The 16,059-nt window shown below is 56.9% G+C and overlaps 1 protein-coding gene across 10 annotated transcripts in view; it reads left to right on the top strand.

The window, feature by feature from the left end:
* The window catches only part of TTC7B (tetratricopeptide repeat domain 7B), a 248,922-nt gene extending 233,553 nt beyond the window's left edge, over window positions 1–15,369 (top strand). For all 10 annotated transcript variants that reach the window (XM_073895744.1, XM_073895745.1, XM_025869471.2 and 7 more), the window contains one exon: window positions 14,386–15,369. In XM_073895744.1, coding sequence (XP_073751845.1) covers window positions 14,386–14,607 — 222 coding nt within the window. In that variant the 3' untranslated portion in view covers window positions 14,608–15,369. The remainder of the gene's footprint in view (window positions 1–14,385) is intronic.
* Window positions 15,370–16,059: the final 690 nt, after the last annotated feature.

Genomic DNA, 16,059 nt, shown 5'->3' with positions numbered 1-16,059 from the left:
CCAAGATGACCACGTCCCCCGGGGTGAATCAGCAGCGTTTGTGTCTCAGGGCGTTGTCAAGAGAACTGTTTGTCTCCAGTGGCGGCGGGGTGCTGCTGGGGCCAGGGTGGCGGGGGGGGAGCCCCGGTCCGGGGGCCCCCAGCAGGGCCTGTTGAATGCTCAGACCTGAGGTGCACCCTGGCTCTGTGTTGTCCTGGTGGCTGCTGGTGGAGCCCATGTGCTCCATGGAGCCCGATGAGCCTGTGTCCCCAGGTGGCCTGCAGGGCTGGGGTCTGGAAGCCTTGCTGGCCAGCCTGGCTGAGGAGCACACCTGTCACCCCACCACCCAGACAGAGATGTACCTTGCCCAGAGGTGCAAGCTGGCACGGTGGCTGGATGAGGTTTCCAGGCCCTTCTGGTGGACCCAGGCCTGGACAGGAGGGGGTGACTGACTCACGACTGGGAGATGAGTGTCTACTGGGTCCCGAGGACCACACGGGTCCCTGGGGTGACAGAGATGAGTTCCCGAGGCCCTGCCTCCAGGTGCCTGAGTTTGCACACAGTCCAGCAGCTGGGAGCCGAGCCCTTTTCCTGTGCACTGCTGGCTTCTTGAGTTTTCAGGGTTTCCTGTAAATCCAGTCGTCTTCTGGCACCGCCAGTGAGCCCGTCTTCTGATACTCGTCCACACCAAAGTGTCTCCAGCCACTGGCTAGCTTTCAAGTGTCAGAGAGAAAGGCACAAGGCACGGCCCAGCGACCCCGCAGTGCTCAGCCCGGCCAACGTAGCGCCGCGGGAAGCCGGGCTCCAGGGCCGCTGCCTGGTCTGGGTCCGCCTCTCCTCCTCCAGGAAGGCCCCCGCCCTGTCCCTTCCTGGCATGCTGTGGGCAGTCTTTCCCCCAGACTGCAGAAAGAGACGCTGCCCTGTAACATTTTCTGCTTGTTTCTCTAGTTAACGCTTAAGTTCTGAAACTGGAGGTACAATAGGTGATCCCCAAAAATACTTGTTGGTGGAAGATTTTACCAGACCCTAGAATTGTCATCTTGAGCATCTACTCCAGTGCTTTGTGTTCTAGGCTGGAAAAGTGAGGCAGAGAGAAGCTTCTGCCCAAGTTGGGTGCTTGGGGGTGGGCCACAGAGCTGGCCTGGGGCGGTGTGCCCTCCACCAACTGACCGACCGGCAAGATGCCCCCCAGCAGCCCTGTGTTCCTGCCCCAGGGAAGGCCAGGACTTGTCCGTGGGAATAACTCAGACAGGCTTTTGCCACATTTGGTGGTAAATGGTCAGAAGCAAGTCAGTGACACCCCAGTGAAAGGTGTGACATGCTTCCCCTGGACCTCAGGAATGGGGCAGGGGTTTCAAGGACTCTCCCAGCAAGCCCTCAGCTCAGCTCTGTGGGGGTCACGTGTGACTATTCTCCAGAGGCTGGGGAACCTCCAGCTGGGGCCTGTCAGACACGTGCCCCACCAGAGCTCTGGGCCACGTCTCTGCCTCCATGCCCACGAATCTCCGTCACCTCATGGGGAGCCAAGCATCTGCCTGCACTGCCCTTCTCACCTGTGGAAGCCACGGTCCCCGGACCCCGGGGGAAGGCTGGGCCTGAAGTTGGCTCAGACCTTCCCGGTGGCCCACACCTCACTGGCTGGGCCGCAGAGGCCTGGGGTGGAACGCCATCTTCCCGAACCCGCCTGGGGCGGCAGCAGCCTCCCCAGAGGGTGGAAGCCTGGGCCTCCGCCTCCGGGGAGTGATTAGCACCAAACTTTCCACTGAGTGGATAACTCGGGCCGTGGGGCCACGGGGAAGCGCTGACTTCCCGGCCACCCTGCCTGACTTGTTGGGGAAGGTAGATAAAAATAAATAAATAAGTCAGCCAGGGAGATGTAGAAGAAAGTCAGCAGCAGTCTCTTGCCCATTAGCAGTGGAAAAGGACGAGCCAGGGGAGCCGAGTTAGCACCCACGGAAAATGCTGCCTGGGTTGTGCAGGTCCCGCAGCACCAGGGCCAAGCTCTGGCTTTCTCTCACCTAAGAAGTGGTGGCTAATATTCGTTTCTACACGGAGCCTCTGAGCTAATACTCACTGCAACGCCGGGGCGTGCAATTTAAATGGCAAATTGGGGGAGGGGAAGGTGGAGAATCATCTGGAATTTTACCAAGAGCTGTCAGAGGCGTCAGGGTAAGGAGGATGCCCAGCGTCTCTGTATGTTTCTGGGGACCCCAGGGCCGCCTCCTGTCCCCTTTCCACCCCTCGCCAGGGTGCTCAGCCTGAGGTGCACAGAGGCGGACGTTCTCACTGGTGTCCTTTGACAGTGCATGGGACTTGCGTGGTCTGACATTTCTTCAGTTAGGTCAGTGCGCTGTGCCGAGTCATAGAGGCGTTGATGCCGGTGTTTCTGTGTGCGTGCGCGTGGGATCTGTGCATGCCTTGCCCCGGGGGTTGCAATGGAGGGGGAAGAGAGCTCACCCCACCAGATACGGGGATCCCCATTGCCCTTGGCCTGGCCTCGCAGGACCTGCCTGCAGCAGTGTCTGACCCCCAGGCATTAGCACACAGATCAGTGATTCACCTCCCAGGGCTGGGGGTGGGGCTGTGCTTGGGACCCAAAGGGAGCAGCTCAGAGGCTGCTTTTGAGATGTTTTCGGGGAGGAAGCAGATGCCTTGTTAGCCTTTACAATGCTGAAGTCGGAGAGGGGCTCAACCTTTTCTTTTCCTGAGTAACAAAACCTCCACACCATTCATTCCAAAGGGCAGGTAAAGAAAGGGAGTCAGAGTGTTAGATAGCTGGGGTCCTAGTTAGGGCAGGGGAGACTGCTGAGGGCACAGGGTACCCCATCTCTGATTTGGAGGGTGACCAGTTTCCTAAATGATCTCAGCTGCCGGCAGACATTATGGAGGGGGGTGGTTGTAGGATGAGCAGAGCCAGCCGAATGGGAGGGAGCTAGGCTGTCCTGCTCTGCACGACAGGGTCCAGACTTGGAGGGACATCTAGGTGGGGGACCCTCTGGGCTGCCAGCACAGCGTGCTGGGTAGGGTGGGCATTGTTCCCGTCATGCAGTTGTGAGCAGCCCCGTCAGCCCCCCTTGCGCTAGGTCCTGTGGTGCTCACCTGGGTCTGGAGAGCCCCCAGTCTTGCCCCACTGGAGCGTGGCAGCCACCACGTGGGAGAAAGACCCGCAGAGCCCAGGCCGGCTGACAGAGCTGGACAGGGAAGTCAGGTCCCCAGGACTTCTCCCCCAAAGAGGACTGCTCCCTGGACAGGCCCGTCCAGAGCCAGATAACCCTGAGAAGTCCTCTTAGAATGTGTCTCTTGGTCCCCTCAATGCCCAACACCCTCCAGAGACCCTGGTCCCCTGACCTGGAGAAGGAGCCCTGAGCTGGTCCTCTGGAACCTGGGTTCTTAGACCCAACTTGGGCTCCACCTGGCTGGGGGACTGAGCCAGGTGCTGGCCTGCCCAAGACCCTTTTCTTGTGTCTCTGTCATCGGTAAGGCCCTTCCCAGCTGTGGCTGCCCACACGCCTGTCCACATGAAGCTTTTTGAGGCAGGAGTAGCTCTGTGGCCATGAGCCAGTCACCCCGACTCTGAGCTTCAGTTTTCTCATTAGTTAAGAAAAGGGTGTGTCATGTCTTCTGGAATGTCTTCCCTTCTCCTTGCAGCGGGCCTTATTCTGTTCTAGATGCTGGGCCTCCACATGGGCACTCAGCCCTGCCTGGCTCAGAGAGGGTAGGGCGCATGACCAGAGTGACAGTCGATGCCACTGAGCTCCCAGCTCTCAGCACATTGGGGCCAGAACATCCACAGGTGCTCAGTGAAGTTTTCAGAAGGGAGGAAAGAACTAGAAGCGCCTGTGGTTATGGTCGACCGAACAGAGCTCCAGCCTGGGACCCGGCTGCTGGGATCTGGGTGGAGTGCTTGCCCACGCAGGGCCCCTGTCTCCTGCTTAGGAAATTAGGAGGCTGGCCCTTTGGGGAATGCTCGTGTTCTCTTCTCTGTGCTCCCTGACCACGCTCTGGCCATTTGTCTGCAGCAGGGGCAGGCCGGGTGTGCTTGGTGCTTGGAGGCTGCCGGCCGGCTGGCTGCTGACTGTGGTCCCTCCCCTCAGTGTCCCCATGACCCCCAGAGACTGTTCTCTAAAAGCCACCGCAGCATGTGGATATTTTGGCACCAACACTGAAGTACCCAGTTTCAAAGAAATGAGGCTGGAGAAAATTCAGGGCCAAATTGGGATTTCTGTGTGAAATCCATGCGAGGCTGGGCAGGCCCTTTGGCTTATGGCCAGACTGCCCCCATCCTCACTGCTGGCATGTTTCCTGCCTGACAGCCTGTCGCGCTGCTATTTGCAGAATCAGCTCCTCCAGAATATTCCAAAGCATTCTGGAGGAAAGAAGCTTTGAAAGATGCTGCCAGTCAGATGCTTTACGTAAAGGAAAAGCCACACTCACATCGTCTTGGAGCCTAACGGCTCGTCCTTCTGAACCCCCCACCCGTGTGGTCTCCTTCAGGGGCTGTGCTCAGCGGCAGAATTCGGTGAGGTGGGGGGAGTAGGGAGGCCTGAGTTTACTGTTCCTCTAATGCCCTGGACTGCGTGTGCGTGTGTGTGATTCTGGAAGCTTTCTTCAGATCCTGAAGGGCTATCAGGTAAAAAGGGGAGGGGAGGGGAGGGGAGGGGACTTTTCCCACGTGACCCCAGGGGACTCAACGAACATCAGGGAGTGGGAATTAGACAAAAAGCCTAATTAGGGCTCCACATTTTTAACTGACAGTTCAGACTGCCCACTAACGGTGTGGGCTGCCCGGGGTAGTGGTGAGCTCCCCATCACTGGAGGGAGTAAGCAACAATGGGAGGCTGCCTGTCAGGGGCTGCAGCAGGGGCTCGTGCGTCATGAAGCAGAGGCCAGAGCCCCCTCCTCACCCCAAGGAGCTCTGCTTCCATGGATGGTTGGCTGCTGGCTTAGAAAATAAGAGGTTTGGGGAAAATTGAGTTTTGTTTCCTTCTGAGTTGAGTTCACTGCTAGAAAGGCCTGGTCTCCAGAAGGCACATCTCTTCAAATAAAACATTTGACCTGGAAAAGGGGCCCTTTTCTGAGCATAGCCTCCCACAGCCGTCGGATATCCTGAGTGAACGAAGATGCCGGCAGCCTCTCAGGCATGTCTGGTCGTTCCCTGAGTGGAGGGAAGGGAGGGGCTGGGGGCTTTGCCTCCCCACTTCTGGAATACTCAGGTCCAATTCACAGCACACCCTGAGGGAAAGCCTCCAAGGGTGTCTGTTCAGTGCTCAGACCCCTTCCTCTCCCTCCCCCAGGCCTGGCCAGCCGCGGACGCGAGAACATTTTCCTGTAATGTCCATCTCTGGCCCAGTCATGGATGGAGCAGGGCCAGCTACCTCAGGGGCCTGGCTTCGGCTCACCTCATCACAAGGAGCTCCTCCTCAGTGCGGCCTGTCCAGTCACTAGCCCTTCCCCAGGAGCCACTTAGCCCACGTCTCCCTCCTCCCCTTTGTCCCTCAGCCTCTTCCTTCCTGCTCTTCAGTCTGAGTCCCTGGTACAGGATGTCCGTGGTCCTTTGCTCGGAAGGTTAAGTGGTCTCATGAATGTTCTGCCCCTGCATGAGGGCCAGGTGGGGTGGACAGGACCTGGAGAACCTGGCTGGTGGCCGTGGCTGCCGCACGCGAGCCTGCTGTCTGTGGACGGTCATGAGGTTGCCAGGAATGGCTGGCCTTGGCCTTTGCAGAAACTGGGCCAAAACGAAGTAAAATGGCCAAAATGAAAAGACCAGCTCCATACCAGTCCTTACCCCAAAATTCCCACCATCTGACCCTCCAGGAGGCCCTTCTCCGGGGCACCCCCAACTCACGCTTGACTGACCTAGCCAAAAGGGGGCTGAGTTGCAGTGTGTGAACCCCACCTGACTCCGGAGGTTCAGCGGGCAGACGTGTCTCAGGGCTGCAGGGCAGTGATGACCTTGGCATTGGCCAGGACACCTAGGATCTGGCCCCCTTGGAGCTCCTCTTCTGGTTAGGAGGCCCTTCCAAGGCCAGCATAGTTGGCCAGGACACACACACTGGCAAGGCAGCGTGCATTTCTAAGCACTCAAAACACACAGAAAGGAAACATAAAACAGAGCCGGGTGTAGACCAGACCTCACCCGGAGCCGCTGGAGTCCAGGTAGAGAAGCTGAGCCCCACCCCCTCCCCGTCCAAGTGTGTTTTCAGCTCCTTTTCGAGGCATTGTTGGCAAAGCAGGGCGGGGCTCCGGCTGGCCCCTCAGCTGCGCCCACAAAATGCCGGGTGCTCAGAACTGTCCGTGCCTTTGATCCTCACCAGAGAAGAAAGGGCCACTCCCGGGGAAAGGAGACAGGGGCAGCCCCTCACCTTGCCTTCCCACGGCTGATCCAAGAAAGTCTTTGCAGAGCCCTTGTCTCGCCTGGCCTTCTCAGGGTGGCCCTGGCAGGCAGACTGTTAGATTCTGGTTTGAGAACACAGCCACCAGCACCCCGCTCCTGTCTGATGGATTGCATCCTCAGGAAGGAAAAGGCAAATCCCTGACGAGAATCGGGGGCTAGCGTGCTGGTTTCCTCGGTGATGCTTCTGCTTCAGCTAATGCAGACTCCTGCCCTGCCAGTCTACAACGTCTGGGATGGGGCGGGAGGTCACAGGGGGTCCCTGTTCCTCTGGGGAGGGGGGCCGTGGGCTTCCAGGAAGCTCTCCTTCTGCCGCACAAATAGCCCAGGGCAGGACAGCTCCAAGCAGGTGGGGCTGAGGGCCGAGTCAGAGCACGGAGCTTGGGGTCAGAGACTCTGGGGTCAGAGACTCGGGACCTGTGCCCCGTGCCGGGGATCACACCAGGCTCCCTCCTCCCAGCCCCTTCAGGGATCTAGCCCCACTCTGGCCTTCCCTGGAAGGCAGAGGAGGCTCCGAGTGGATGGGCCCCGATGGCAGCATGGACAGGGTGACCTGAGGCCAGGAGTTTGGAGCACTGGCAGGAAGTCATGCCCACCTCCGTCCTCCCCACCCTCACGCAGGGTCCCACGCCATCCACTCGTCCATCCTTCCGTCCCTTCACCAGATATGCACCAGGAACCTCCTCTGTGCCCGTCCCACCCCGGGGGCCGCACATGCAAGAACAAATCAGACGATCCTTGCTCTTACAGAGAACTGTCCAGAGGGACACACGGTTGGCAGTGAAGAGTCCTGCAACCGTGGGCATCTGGGAAGGACCTCCCCTCCCCTCGGTTGGTAAGAGTAACAATAAGGGTGGTAATCATATCGATCGGGGTGACCATTCACCAAAGGTTTACCGAGCGCTTTATGAAAACTTGCTCTCATTTGGGCCTCACGACTCTCCTGTGAATTGGTACTTGTCCCCGGTATACAGACAAAGCATCTGGGACCCAGAAGTCGCCAAGTCACTGGTGGAGCTGGTTCACACCCTGTCCCAGGGAGCCTCAGGCCACGCTCTTAACCTACACTCCGCACTCTGGAAGAGAGTGCCAGGCCTTTCCCCTGTGCTGGGCGGGTCCTCTGGCTGTTGCCAGAGCCTGCAGAGATCTTTGTAACCCCTCGCCTGGGTCCTGAACCCCCACAACGAGCCAGCTGTGGCAAGCACCGCCGCAGCTCAGGCTGCAACCAGCTCGGCAGCTCTGTCATTGTCCCGGAGGGTGACAGGCTGGGGAAATGGGCTTTCCTTTAGCTGCCTTCACAATCGCAAGGTCCTGACAACAGAAGTCCCGCCAGGGGGAGGCTTATGTATCTTCGTCCGAAAGCCTTGGAGGTGCTGGTTTGACTTGAATGGCCCCAGAGAGGCTGTAGATCTGGTCATGAGCCCCCGTCTGCTTCCTCCGGGCACAGCCCTTGCCCTGAGGCCCCTGGCTCATGGGTGCTGGCAAAATCCTTCACCCTCTTTGAGGCATGCTGGGGTGGGCGGGGGCGCCAGCTCTGGGCTAGACAGACCTAGACTTGGTCAGCAGTGGCTTTACACATGATTCTCGTCTCGTAGATATTTGGGGTCTCCTCATTTATTCATTCCACACTGAATGTAGCCTGCTTGCTCGGCACCAGGCCTGACAGTACAGAGATGATCACTGCCTGCCCAGTCCCCGCCCTGCAGGCGTTCGGAGCAAGGCCGAGTGGGCGAGCTGGGATGGACATAAAGCACCTCGTACCACAGGACAGTTAGGGAGGCATTTTGCGATGGGTAACACACATAGTGCATTGGTTATAATACTTTACATGTTAGAAATGAATCGAGCCTGGTGGATCCATGCGTTCGTCCTCTCGGGTTTATCTGTATTTTTGGAGGAGCCTCCTGACAAGGCTCCCCTAAGCTCCGGCCCCAAGCCCCGCAATGGTGCGATGGTGGAGCCTCTGACCCAGACTCTGAAATACTCCAATGCCGCCCCTCACACCAGACGACCTCCCCGACCCTGGCCTTGGGAGGTCTCTGCAAAGCCCAGGACAGCTCTGACACGGCAAGGGCAGCCGCTGATCTCTGCTCCAGAAGCCGAGAGCCGTGCCCACAGGGGGCAGGGCAAGCGCAAAGCAGTCTCCGTCCCCACCCTGCTGCCGAGTGTGGGATTTCCAGGGCCTCCCGCCTGGGGAGAAGCAATAGCCACGGGGAGACCACTGTCTGACCCCCAGCTAGAGCTGAGCTGCACGGCTGCTTTTTAGCGGCGGCTCGGCATTGGGAAGGACGCTTCCTTGCAGGGACATTATCTCTCTGTGCCCATACGCCTCCAGGGACAAGCAGTGGCCCGTGCCATGCCCTTGAGCCCAGCAAAGGGCTGACTTGGCACTTGCGCAGAGCACCGCGGGGATGTCTGAAGTCTCCCAGAGGGGCTTGGGTCCTGCAGCCTTCGCTGCCGGTCACCTGACCCAGGGCTGGAACAGGAAGCCTGCCTGCAGCATGTGGCAAGGTCTTCAGTCCTCGGGCATCAGTTATCACACACACACACACACACACACACACACACACACACACACACGCACTCTCAAGACATGAGTGAGGAAGAGACTAATTGTCCTCAAATTAGCCAAGTCCGTTTTGTCTCGTTTGAAATAACAGGTTTAATTTCCTCCCTTACTTCCGGTTTGGTACAGCACCGGGATCTTGTTGGTGCAGAACACCTGACTGTAATAATCACCAGTTTGGGAGGCTGTCTTCATTTGTGTCCAGAGAAGGGGAACAAATGAGATCCCTGTGGGTGGCTCCCTGCCTCCAGGAAGGCCAGCCCCGGTGGCTCCTCACCTGCAACGGCTCAGGAACGGCAGGGTTGAGAAGGGCGAGGACCTGTTTGCACAAGCTCTCCCAGAGAAGGAAAGAGGGTCTGGTGTGAGGAGCAGGCACGAACCGCGAGAGTTCACGTCTCAGCTCGGGCCACTCGCTGCCTGCAAGTGTCTTAGGTCTTCGACACAGCCCAGCACCCGGCGTGCAGCCATCGCTCGGTCTCGGTAGGATTTGCACCGGGGCCCCAAGCTTGGAGAGCAGCCTTGCTCCTTGGCCTCCTCCGTATCCCCAGCACATGGCTGGGGTCTGGACAGTCACTCAGCAGGGCTTGGGATTTTGATATGGGGGAGAAGGTGGGTTATTCTGGTAATGAAATATGTCCGTCCTGGAAATCTCTGTCTCCTGCCAGCCTGAGGGCTGGGAGCAGGACCCATGCCTCTGGGTAGTACTGCCGAAGGTTGGGGCTCGGGGAGCAGTGTGGACTGGGCTCTTGGGGGAATGGTGATCAACAGGGCTTTGAGCAGATGGACTAGAGCTGCAGCAGGAGGGGCCAGACCAGGAACGGCTAACGTTGGAGAGGTGAAAGGGGCCTGGGGGATGCGTCCTGCAGAAATGCATGGGCTTTCAGAGATCTATACTAGGAGAAAGTTGGATCCAGCCAGTGGTGAGAATAGTTAATGCCAGCCTCAGGAGTTAGGCCTTTGATGGCTGGAGAAGAGAGGAAGCAGGGCCTATAGAATTGGAAAAGGTGTCAGGGTTCTAGTACAAAAGAGCACAACAAAGCCAAGGAAGCCCCCTCCCAGCACACCGGGGTTTTGGGGGGGACGGGCAGCTGTCAGTCCTGACAGCCAGGTTCTAGCCCACCTCTGGCCAACCTGCCTGCAACGGCTCAGAGCCCAGCCAGAGCTTGTCCTGCCGGAGCTTGTCCTGCTTGATCCCATTATGTGACTGATTTCTGAGCTGCTCTTGGCTTGCTAGGGCACTAGGCAGAGGCTGATTTTTCACTCCCTTGCCAAGCCTGAGCTGCCAGCCCCTGGCAAGCATCTGATGTCTCCCTGAGCAGCTCCAGCTTTAGGAATTAATTCCACTAAACAGATTGCTCTGGAAGCTTCAAGGTCATCTGGAAAGGGTAGCCTGTTCCTACATCAGGAATATAAGTCCAGGTATATGGGCTGAAAATTTCCAAGCCCACAAGAACCCCAGAACCCTAGAGGACATGAAGACTCTCAGCTGCCCAGGACAGAGGGTGATAGGTCAGATTAGCCCATTGGCTGGTTCTCTGCAGGCATTTGGGGGTGAGTAAACTTGCCCCCTGCTGTATACGCTGGAGCCCACAGGATAGGCTACAGCCAGATTTAGCAGCCTGCCATCTTCTAAACAAAATTCCCAGCAAAAAGGCTGGGGTCCTTGTCTCCACTCCAGCAGGGTGGGGGCAGATCATTGCTACTGAGAGCAGTGACCTCTGGGTCTTGCTGGGCCAAGGCCAAGGCCCTGGCCCTGCTGGGTCTCCACCTCTCATTGGCCCACTTTCTGGCTAACAAGATCCCCAGTCCTTTGGCACCTACATCCATCCCAAGCCTTAAGATTACAGCCAGCCTGTAGGCCACCAAAGGGAAGCAAGGAGCCCTCCTAGTCCTTGAGTGAATATATAGGATGCTCCCAAGCAGCCTTCTGTGGGGGAGAAAAGCTAGGCTGGAGAGGAGCCACGTCATAACCACGGGGAGGAGCGACAGAGCCAGTGATCCATGGTTGGAGAAATGAAAGGGAAGACCCACCCGGCAGATGTCCATTTGCTCTTGCTCAGATGTAACTGGGTTAGTGCCCGAGGGGCTCCAGGCTTGTCTCTTAAAGCGACAGAGGCAGCAGTGAGCTGGGAAGCAGGTAGGAAGGTATAGTGGGGAGCATGGGGGTTTTCACCGCAGGCAGACCTGGGCTGGCCTGCAGCTCCGTATTCATTGGCCCTGTGACCTTGGCCAAGATCCCTGGCCTTGCTGAACCTTGTCTCTTTGTATCTAAAGCAGTGGTAATGTGAGCTGAGCCAAGTACACGTGCCTAGCATCGCGCCTGATGGGGAGAAAACATTCGAAAACATTCCGTGTAGAGGAAGAAAACAGCGTGGGGCTGGCTCTGCAGCAGAGCCTAGCGGGACCTAAATTATATTCTCGGCCTGCAGCCAAGAAACCAGGGACGCCTCTTTCCATCTCACCAGGGGGCCTGTCCCTCATCAGCCATTCCCCAGCACGCACAGCCCCTCAGAAAAGGGTTGTGTGTATTCAGTAATGTGATGCACTGAGAAAGTCACACCTTGAAGGAGTAGAATGGGGCAATTTTTGTCAACCTCAGGCCCCTGCTTGCTGCCACCGCCCACACCCTCTCCCTCCTCTTACTTCTCTGTTGGTTAAATCAAATGTTCTAGAGTGAGCTCAAGCTGATAACCTCCCCTGGAAGAAAGGAGGCAGGAGCTCGTCGGCCCTCACATCCCGTTGCACACCACCTAGGGAAGGCCTCCCATTCTTTTCCGCCTGACTGCCAAGATTGAGAAGTGTGGGCATCGAGCTGTCCCAAGTTTCTCTGAAGGAGGGCCAGAGGGGGGACAGCACCCCGCCAGGAGACAAAGGTGCCTACTTATTACTGCCCCACCCGAGACTCTGCCCCCAAATGGATTTCAGGCAGACCCTAAGAGTTAGGATATGCAGGTTCTAGCCCAGCTCCGTAGTAGCTGGCTGGGCACCTAGGGCCGGGGATGCTGCCTGTAGGAGCCCAAATGGGGCAGTGCGTGGGGAGATCTCCCCACCGTGGATAGGTGCTCCCCCACTGCGGGATCTTACTTCACGGGAGCAGAAGCGGGCCTTGCAGACAGGTGTGGACATGTCCTCTATTATCACTATCCGTCATCCTGCCAGGAAGCCAGGTCCGTGCTGGACGTCTGGCCCCGCTCTCGGCACACAGTTCCCTGGCCCGCTCACCGGTGGGTGGGGGACGGCAGCTCTGGGGAGAGAGCTGGGAGGCTCTCCCGGGGGGGGGGGGGTGTCTCTGCACAGCTGACCCTGAGCAGCCTGGGCAAGGCCGCTGAAACCCAGCAGTTCACACTGGAGAACAGGAAGGTCTGTAGTCTGACGAGAGGAAACCTCAGAAGGCAAGGGGAAGTCCTCATGGCAAGGGCTGACTCCGGGCCACTGCCCGTGTCCTGAAGCCTCAGGGAGGGAGCCACCCTTCTGCCTGACGGATCCGATTTAGGACCTGGGCTCCCGCGTGAACATGCTTAAGGCATGCATGGATGTTAATAAGAGAGGGAATGTATACTGTTTCCTTTCGATTTTCTCCCCAGAGAGAGTAGAGCTGACCCTAAGGTCTGCTGCACCCTGGCCAGGGGAGGACAGCCTCTGTCTGCCCGAGGCCTCCTCCTCTGCCTCCTCACTCAGGGAGCCAGAGCTACGGTATGGAGATCTCTCCATACCCTCCACAGATCATGCACTGCCCTGGGCTCGTGGTTCTCCTTGACTGTGGCCCCGCTGACCTTGAGCTCTGCCCAGGTCGTCTCACGGCTCCTGTGCTGGGTGCTCGTAGGTGGGGCAGCGTCCTTTGCGGGGCTCCTCGCAGAAGCCCTGGATGGGGCTCAGTGGAACCAGCTTGACAACCATTTGGAGATTCTTCCTTTAGAGCAGATTTCCCCAAAGTGGCCTGACTGGGGTTCTCCAAACACTCTGCACATTATATCCCCACAGGGTCGTGTCCCTCTTGGAGCCGCTAGCAGAGTGTCAGGGGTCGGTCCCCTGCCCCCCGCGTCATGACGGCGTGACAACGCAGTCTGCCGCTGAGCTCATAAGCACAGAATGTTCCTTACTGAGACCTGCATTTCTTTACTAACAATTGAGGTTACATATTTTCCATGTCTTTGTTTACACCTTTTAGAGGACTGCTCTTCATCTGCAATCACAATTGTCTAGACTGTTCTTTAACTTTCGAGATTTTTTTTCTTTGAACAAAAGTTTTTAGTTTTTTAAATTGAATTCGTTGAACTTAAGTGTTGGGTTTTGGGGGGTTTTTTTGGTTTTTTTTTTGTTTGTTTGGTTTTGTTTTGTTTTTTGTCACTTCAAAGCTCTGAAAGTCGTCCTTTCGAAGAACCGACATGTTCAGTTCCACTTTGTTAAGTAGTTGTCTGCTCTGTCTCGGCAGACAGGAACCTGCGCAGATCTCTTCTTCTGGGCTGGACACAAGCTAGCTGACCCTCTCGCCCCCTCACTGCTTTTCAATGCGCTGTTCATTGAGGGTGCATTGGTACCGTCTGGAAGGATGTTCAGCGCAGCGTGATTTATAATAGCGAAGAGAGTGGGTGCAACCTCAGCCTCTGCCCCGTGAGGGAGAGATTGAGGAAACGAGAGTCTGTCATTGGATGAAAGAGTGCGAACCCATCAGTCATAGGGAGGCACGACTGGGAAACACGGTTATGGTAAAATATTTGGGGACCAACGCCTACATCCTAATTAAAACTGTGTAAAATGGGGGCACCTGGGTGGCTCAATCGGTTAAGCGTCTGATTCTTGATTTCGGCCCAGGTCATGATCTTGGGGTCGTGAGATCCAGCCCCACGTCAGGCTCCATCCTCATCGGGGACTCTGCTTCTCTCTCCCTCTGCCCCTCCCACTGCTCACACTCTTTCTCTCTTTCTCACTCTCTCTAAAATCAATCAATCTTTGAAACAAACAAAACTATGGAAAATGACAGCTCTGCTTGTGGTGAGCAGGGGGCGGTGAAGGCAGGGGCTTCTTTATGGTAGGGGGAACTGCGAGCAATGAAAAAAAATTCAGTTCTAATCATGACCGACAGTCATGCCACAAATAACATTTCTCTAGGTTAGAAAAGCCGTTAGATACCAGCCAGCACACGCAGGGCGGCCCACTGGGTCGGTACCGACTGGCCATCCCGATTGGTTCACTCCTGGGCGTTAAGTACTCACCTGAACCGTGTCAAATTGCCAGTTTTTTATCTTTCCAAAACGGCCCAACACGGGTCACTCTTTTGATGATCGCCCCCAAGAGCAGGAAGAATTTGAACGTACTCTGTGTGCCCAGCCCGCTGGCGATCCATGCCCGCCTCCCAGAATCCTGCGGGAACTCGAGGACAGGTAAGAGCCGAGAGCTGCAGAGTCTCTCTGACTGTCTGTCTGTGTGTCCGTCTCCCCGATGCCTGCAGGCCCTGATCCTTCATCAGCTGGGCCGCTACAGTCTAGCAGAGAAGATCCTCCGGGATGCGGTGCAGGTGAACTCGACAGCCCATGAGGTGTGGAACGGGCTGGGCGAGGTCCTGCAAGCCCAGGGCAACGACGCAGCAGCCACCGAGTGCTTCCTGACGGCCCTGGAGCTGGAGGCCAGCAGCCCTGCCGTGCCCTTCACCATCATCCCCCGGGTGCTCTGAGCAGGCGCCTGCCAGCCTCACTGCTGCTCAGGCCCCCCCGGGCCCCCCCCGGGGGCCCCCCCCCCCCCATCCCCCCACCCCGCCGCACCGAGGCCACGGATGGACGTGTGACTGACCACACTGCACTAACGGAACGAGCCCCAGTTCATCGCTCTCCCCACACGCATTTCTGTTACTGTTTTGGCCAGCCCGATGATAGTTTTTGAACCTACTGAACATTGTTCAAAATGGATTATGTGCCATATTTTGTTAGTCGACATCTGCGTTTTAAAGTCAAATGATAATGGACTTAATCAGCAAATGTAGAAGAATATATCCAAAGTTAAAATTCAGTGGCAGAGCAGATTATTTTTATCAGAGCTGTAAAGAAAACTCTCCTTCCCCTACCACTCCTGCCCCAACCTCGGCCCGGAAACCAAATGTGAATTTCCTGTTTCCCACCTCAGTGCTAGTCCAAGCCAGGACACCAGCTGACGATTTCTTGGTTTCGTTGTCAATAATTGTACCGTGTGAATTCCTGTCCTCACTTAGAGCAAAGCCTGAGTTGGAGAATGTTTCTATTTCACCAATATATGCCTGTTACAAGAGAAGGAAATAGGAGCTATTTAAGTTTAACTTTTTTATGTGAATTCAGAGTTTATTTATCGATGGAAATATGTACAAAGAAGCTTCAAATGGAATATTTACCGACATTCCTTATACATGACAGACACTTGGCTAAATGGGAAGATGATGTTAATAATAAAATGATTTTTAAATGGACCCGTGGCCTGTGTCGGTGGTGAAAGCCCACAGAGCCGAGGGGTTAAGGCTCGGTTCCTGGGGTGGGAAGCGGTGTGCACCAGGTCAGCCGTTGGCACTGGGAGGCCCCCGACTGTCCGCCTCCCATGGCTGCCCTGTTGTCTGGATGGGAGCGGGGCACTCGGGCCCGGCAGTTGATACCTGCGTTCATGGGCACAGAGGATTGGGACCGAGCATGCGACCTGAAGTGGCCCAGTTAAGGGGGGAGCTGGAAGGAAAGGCTCTCATTCCCCCACTGGACTTAAACCCGAGAGCTGAGGCTGGAACTTCAGCAGCTCCTCTGCCACCATGAGGGGTCGGCAGAGATGTGTTGGGGCCAAATGTGAAGCCAGAGACTGACCCCGAAAGAGTGGATAGTAAAGCACAAGAACCAGAGAGAAGCTGAGCAGACCTCTCCAATCCTTGCCAGGACCCCCAGGAAATGGGGGTGGGGGAGCCTGAGTTCCGATCTCGAGGCGCCCCACCCCAGCTGAGCACAACCTTCCTGACTCACCAGGCAGGCAGGCAAGGGAGCAGCTGAGGTCTGGGGAGGTAACAGTGCTAGCAAAGGCCGTGGGCAGAGCAGGTGGGCACCCCAGCCTCAGCACTGACGTTATCAGGAGGCATCTGAGGCTGTGGATGCACACAAATCATGGAATTTTCAACATGAGA

This window comes from Callorhinus ursinus, unplaced genomic scaffold (genome assembly GCF_003265705.2).
Source record: "Callorhinus ursinus isolate GAN/ISIS: 27379988/994484 unplaced genomic scaffold, GSC_fseal_2.0 scaffold8, whole genome shotgun sequence".
NCBI lineage: Eukaryota > Metazoa > Chordata > Mammalia > Carnivora > Otariidae > Callorhinus > Callorhinus ursinus.
This window is presented reverse-complemented; position numbering and strand designations above follow the sequence as displayed.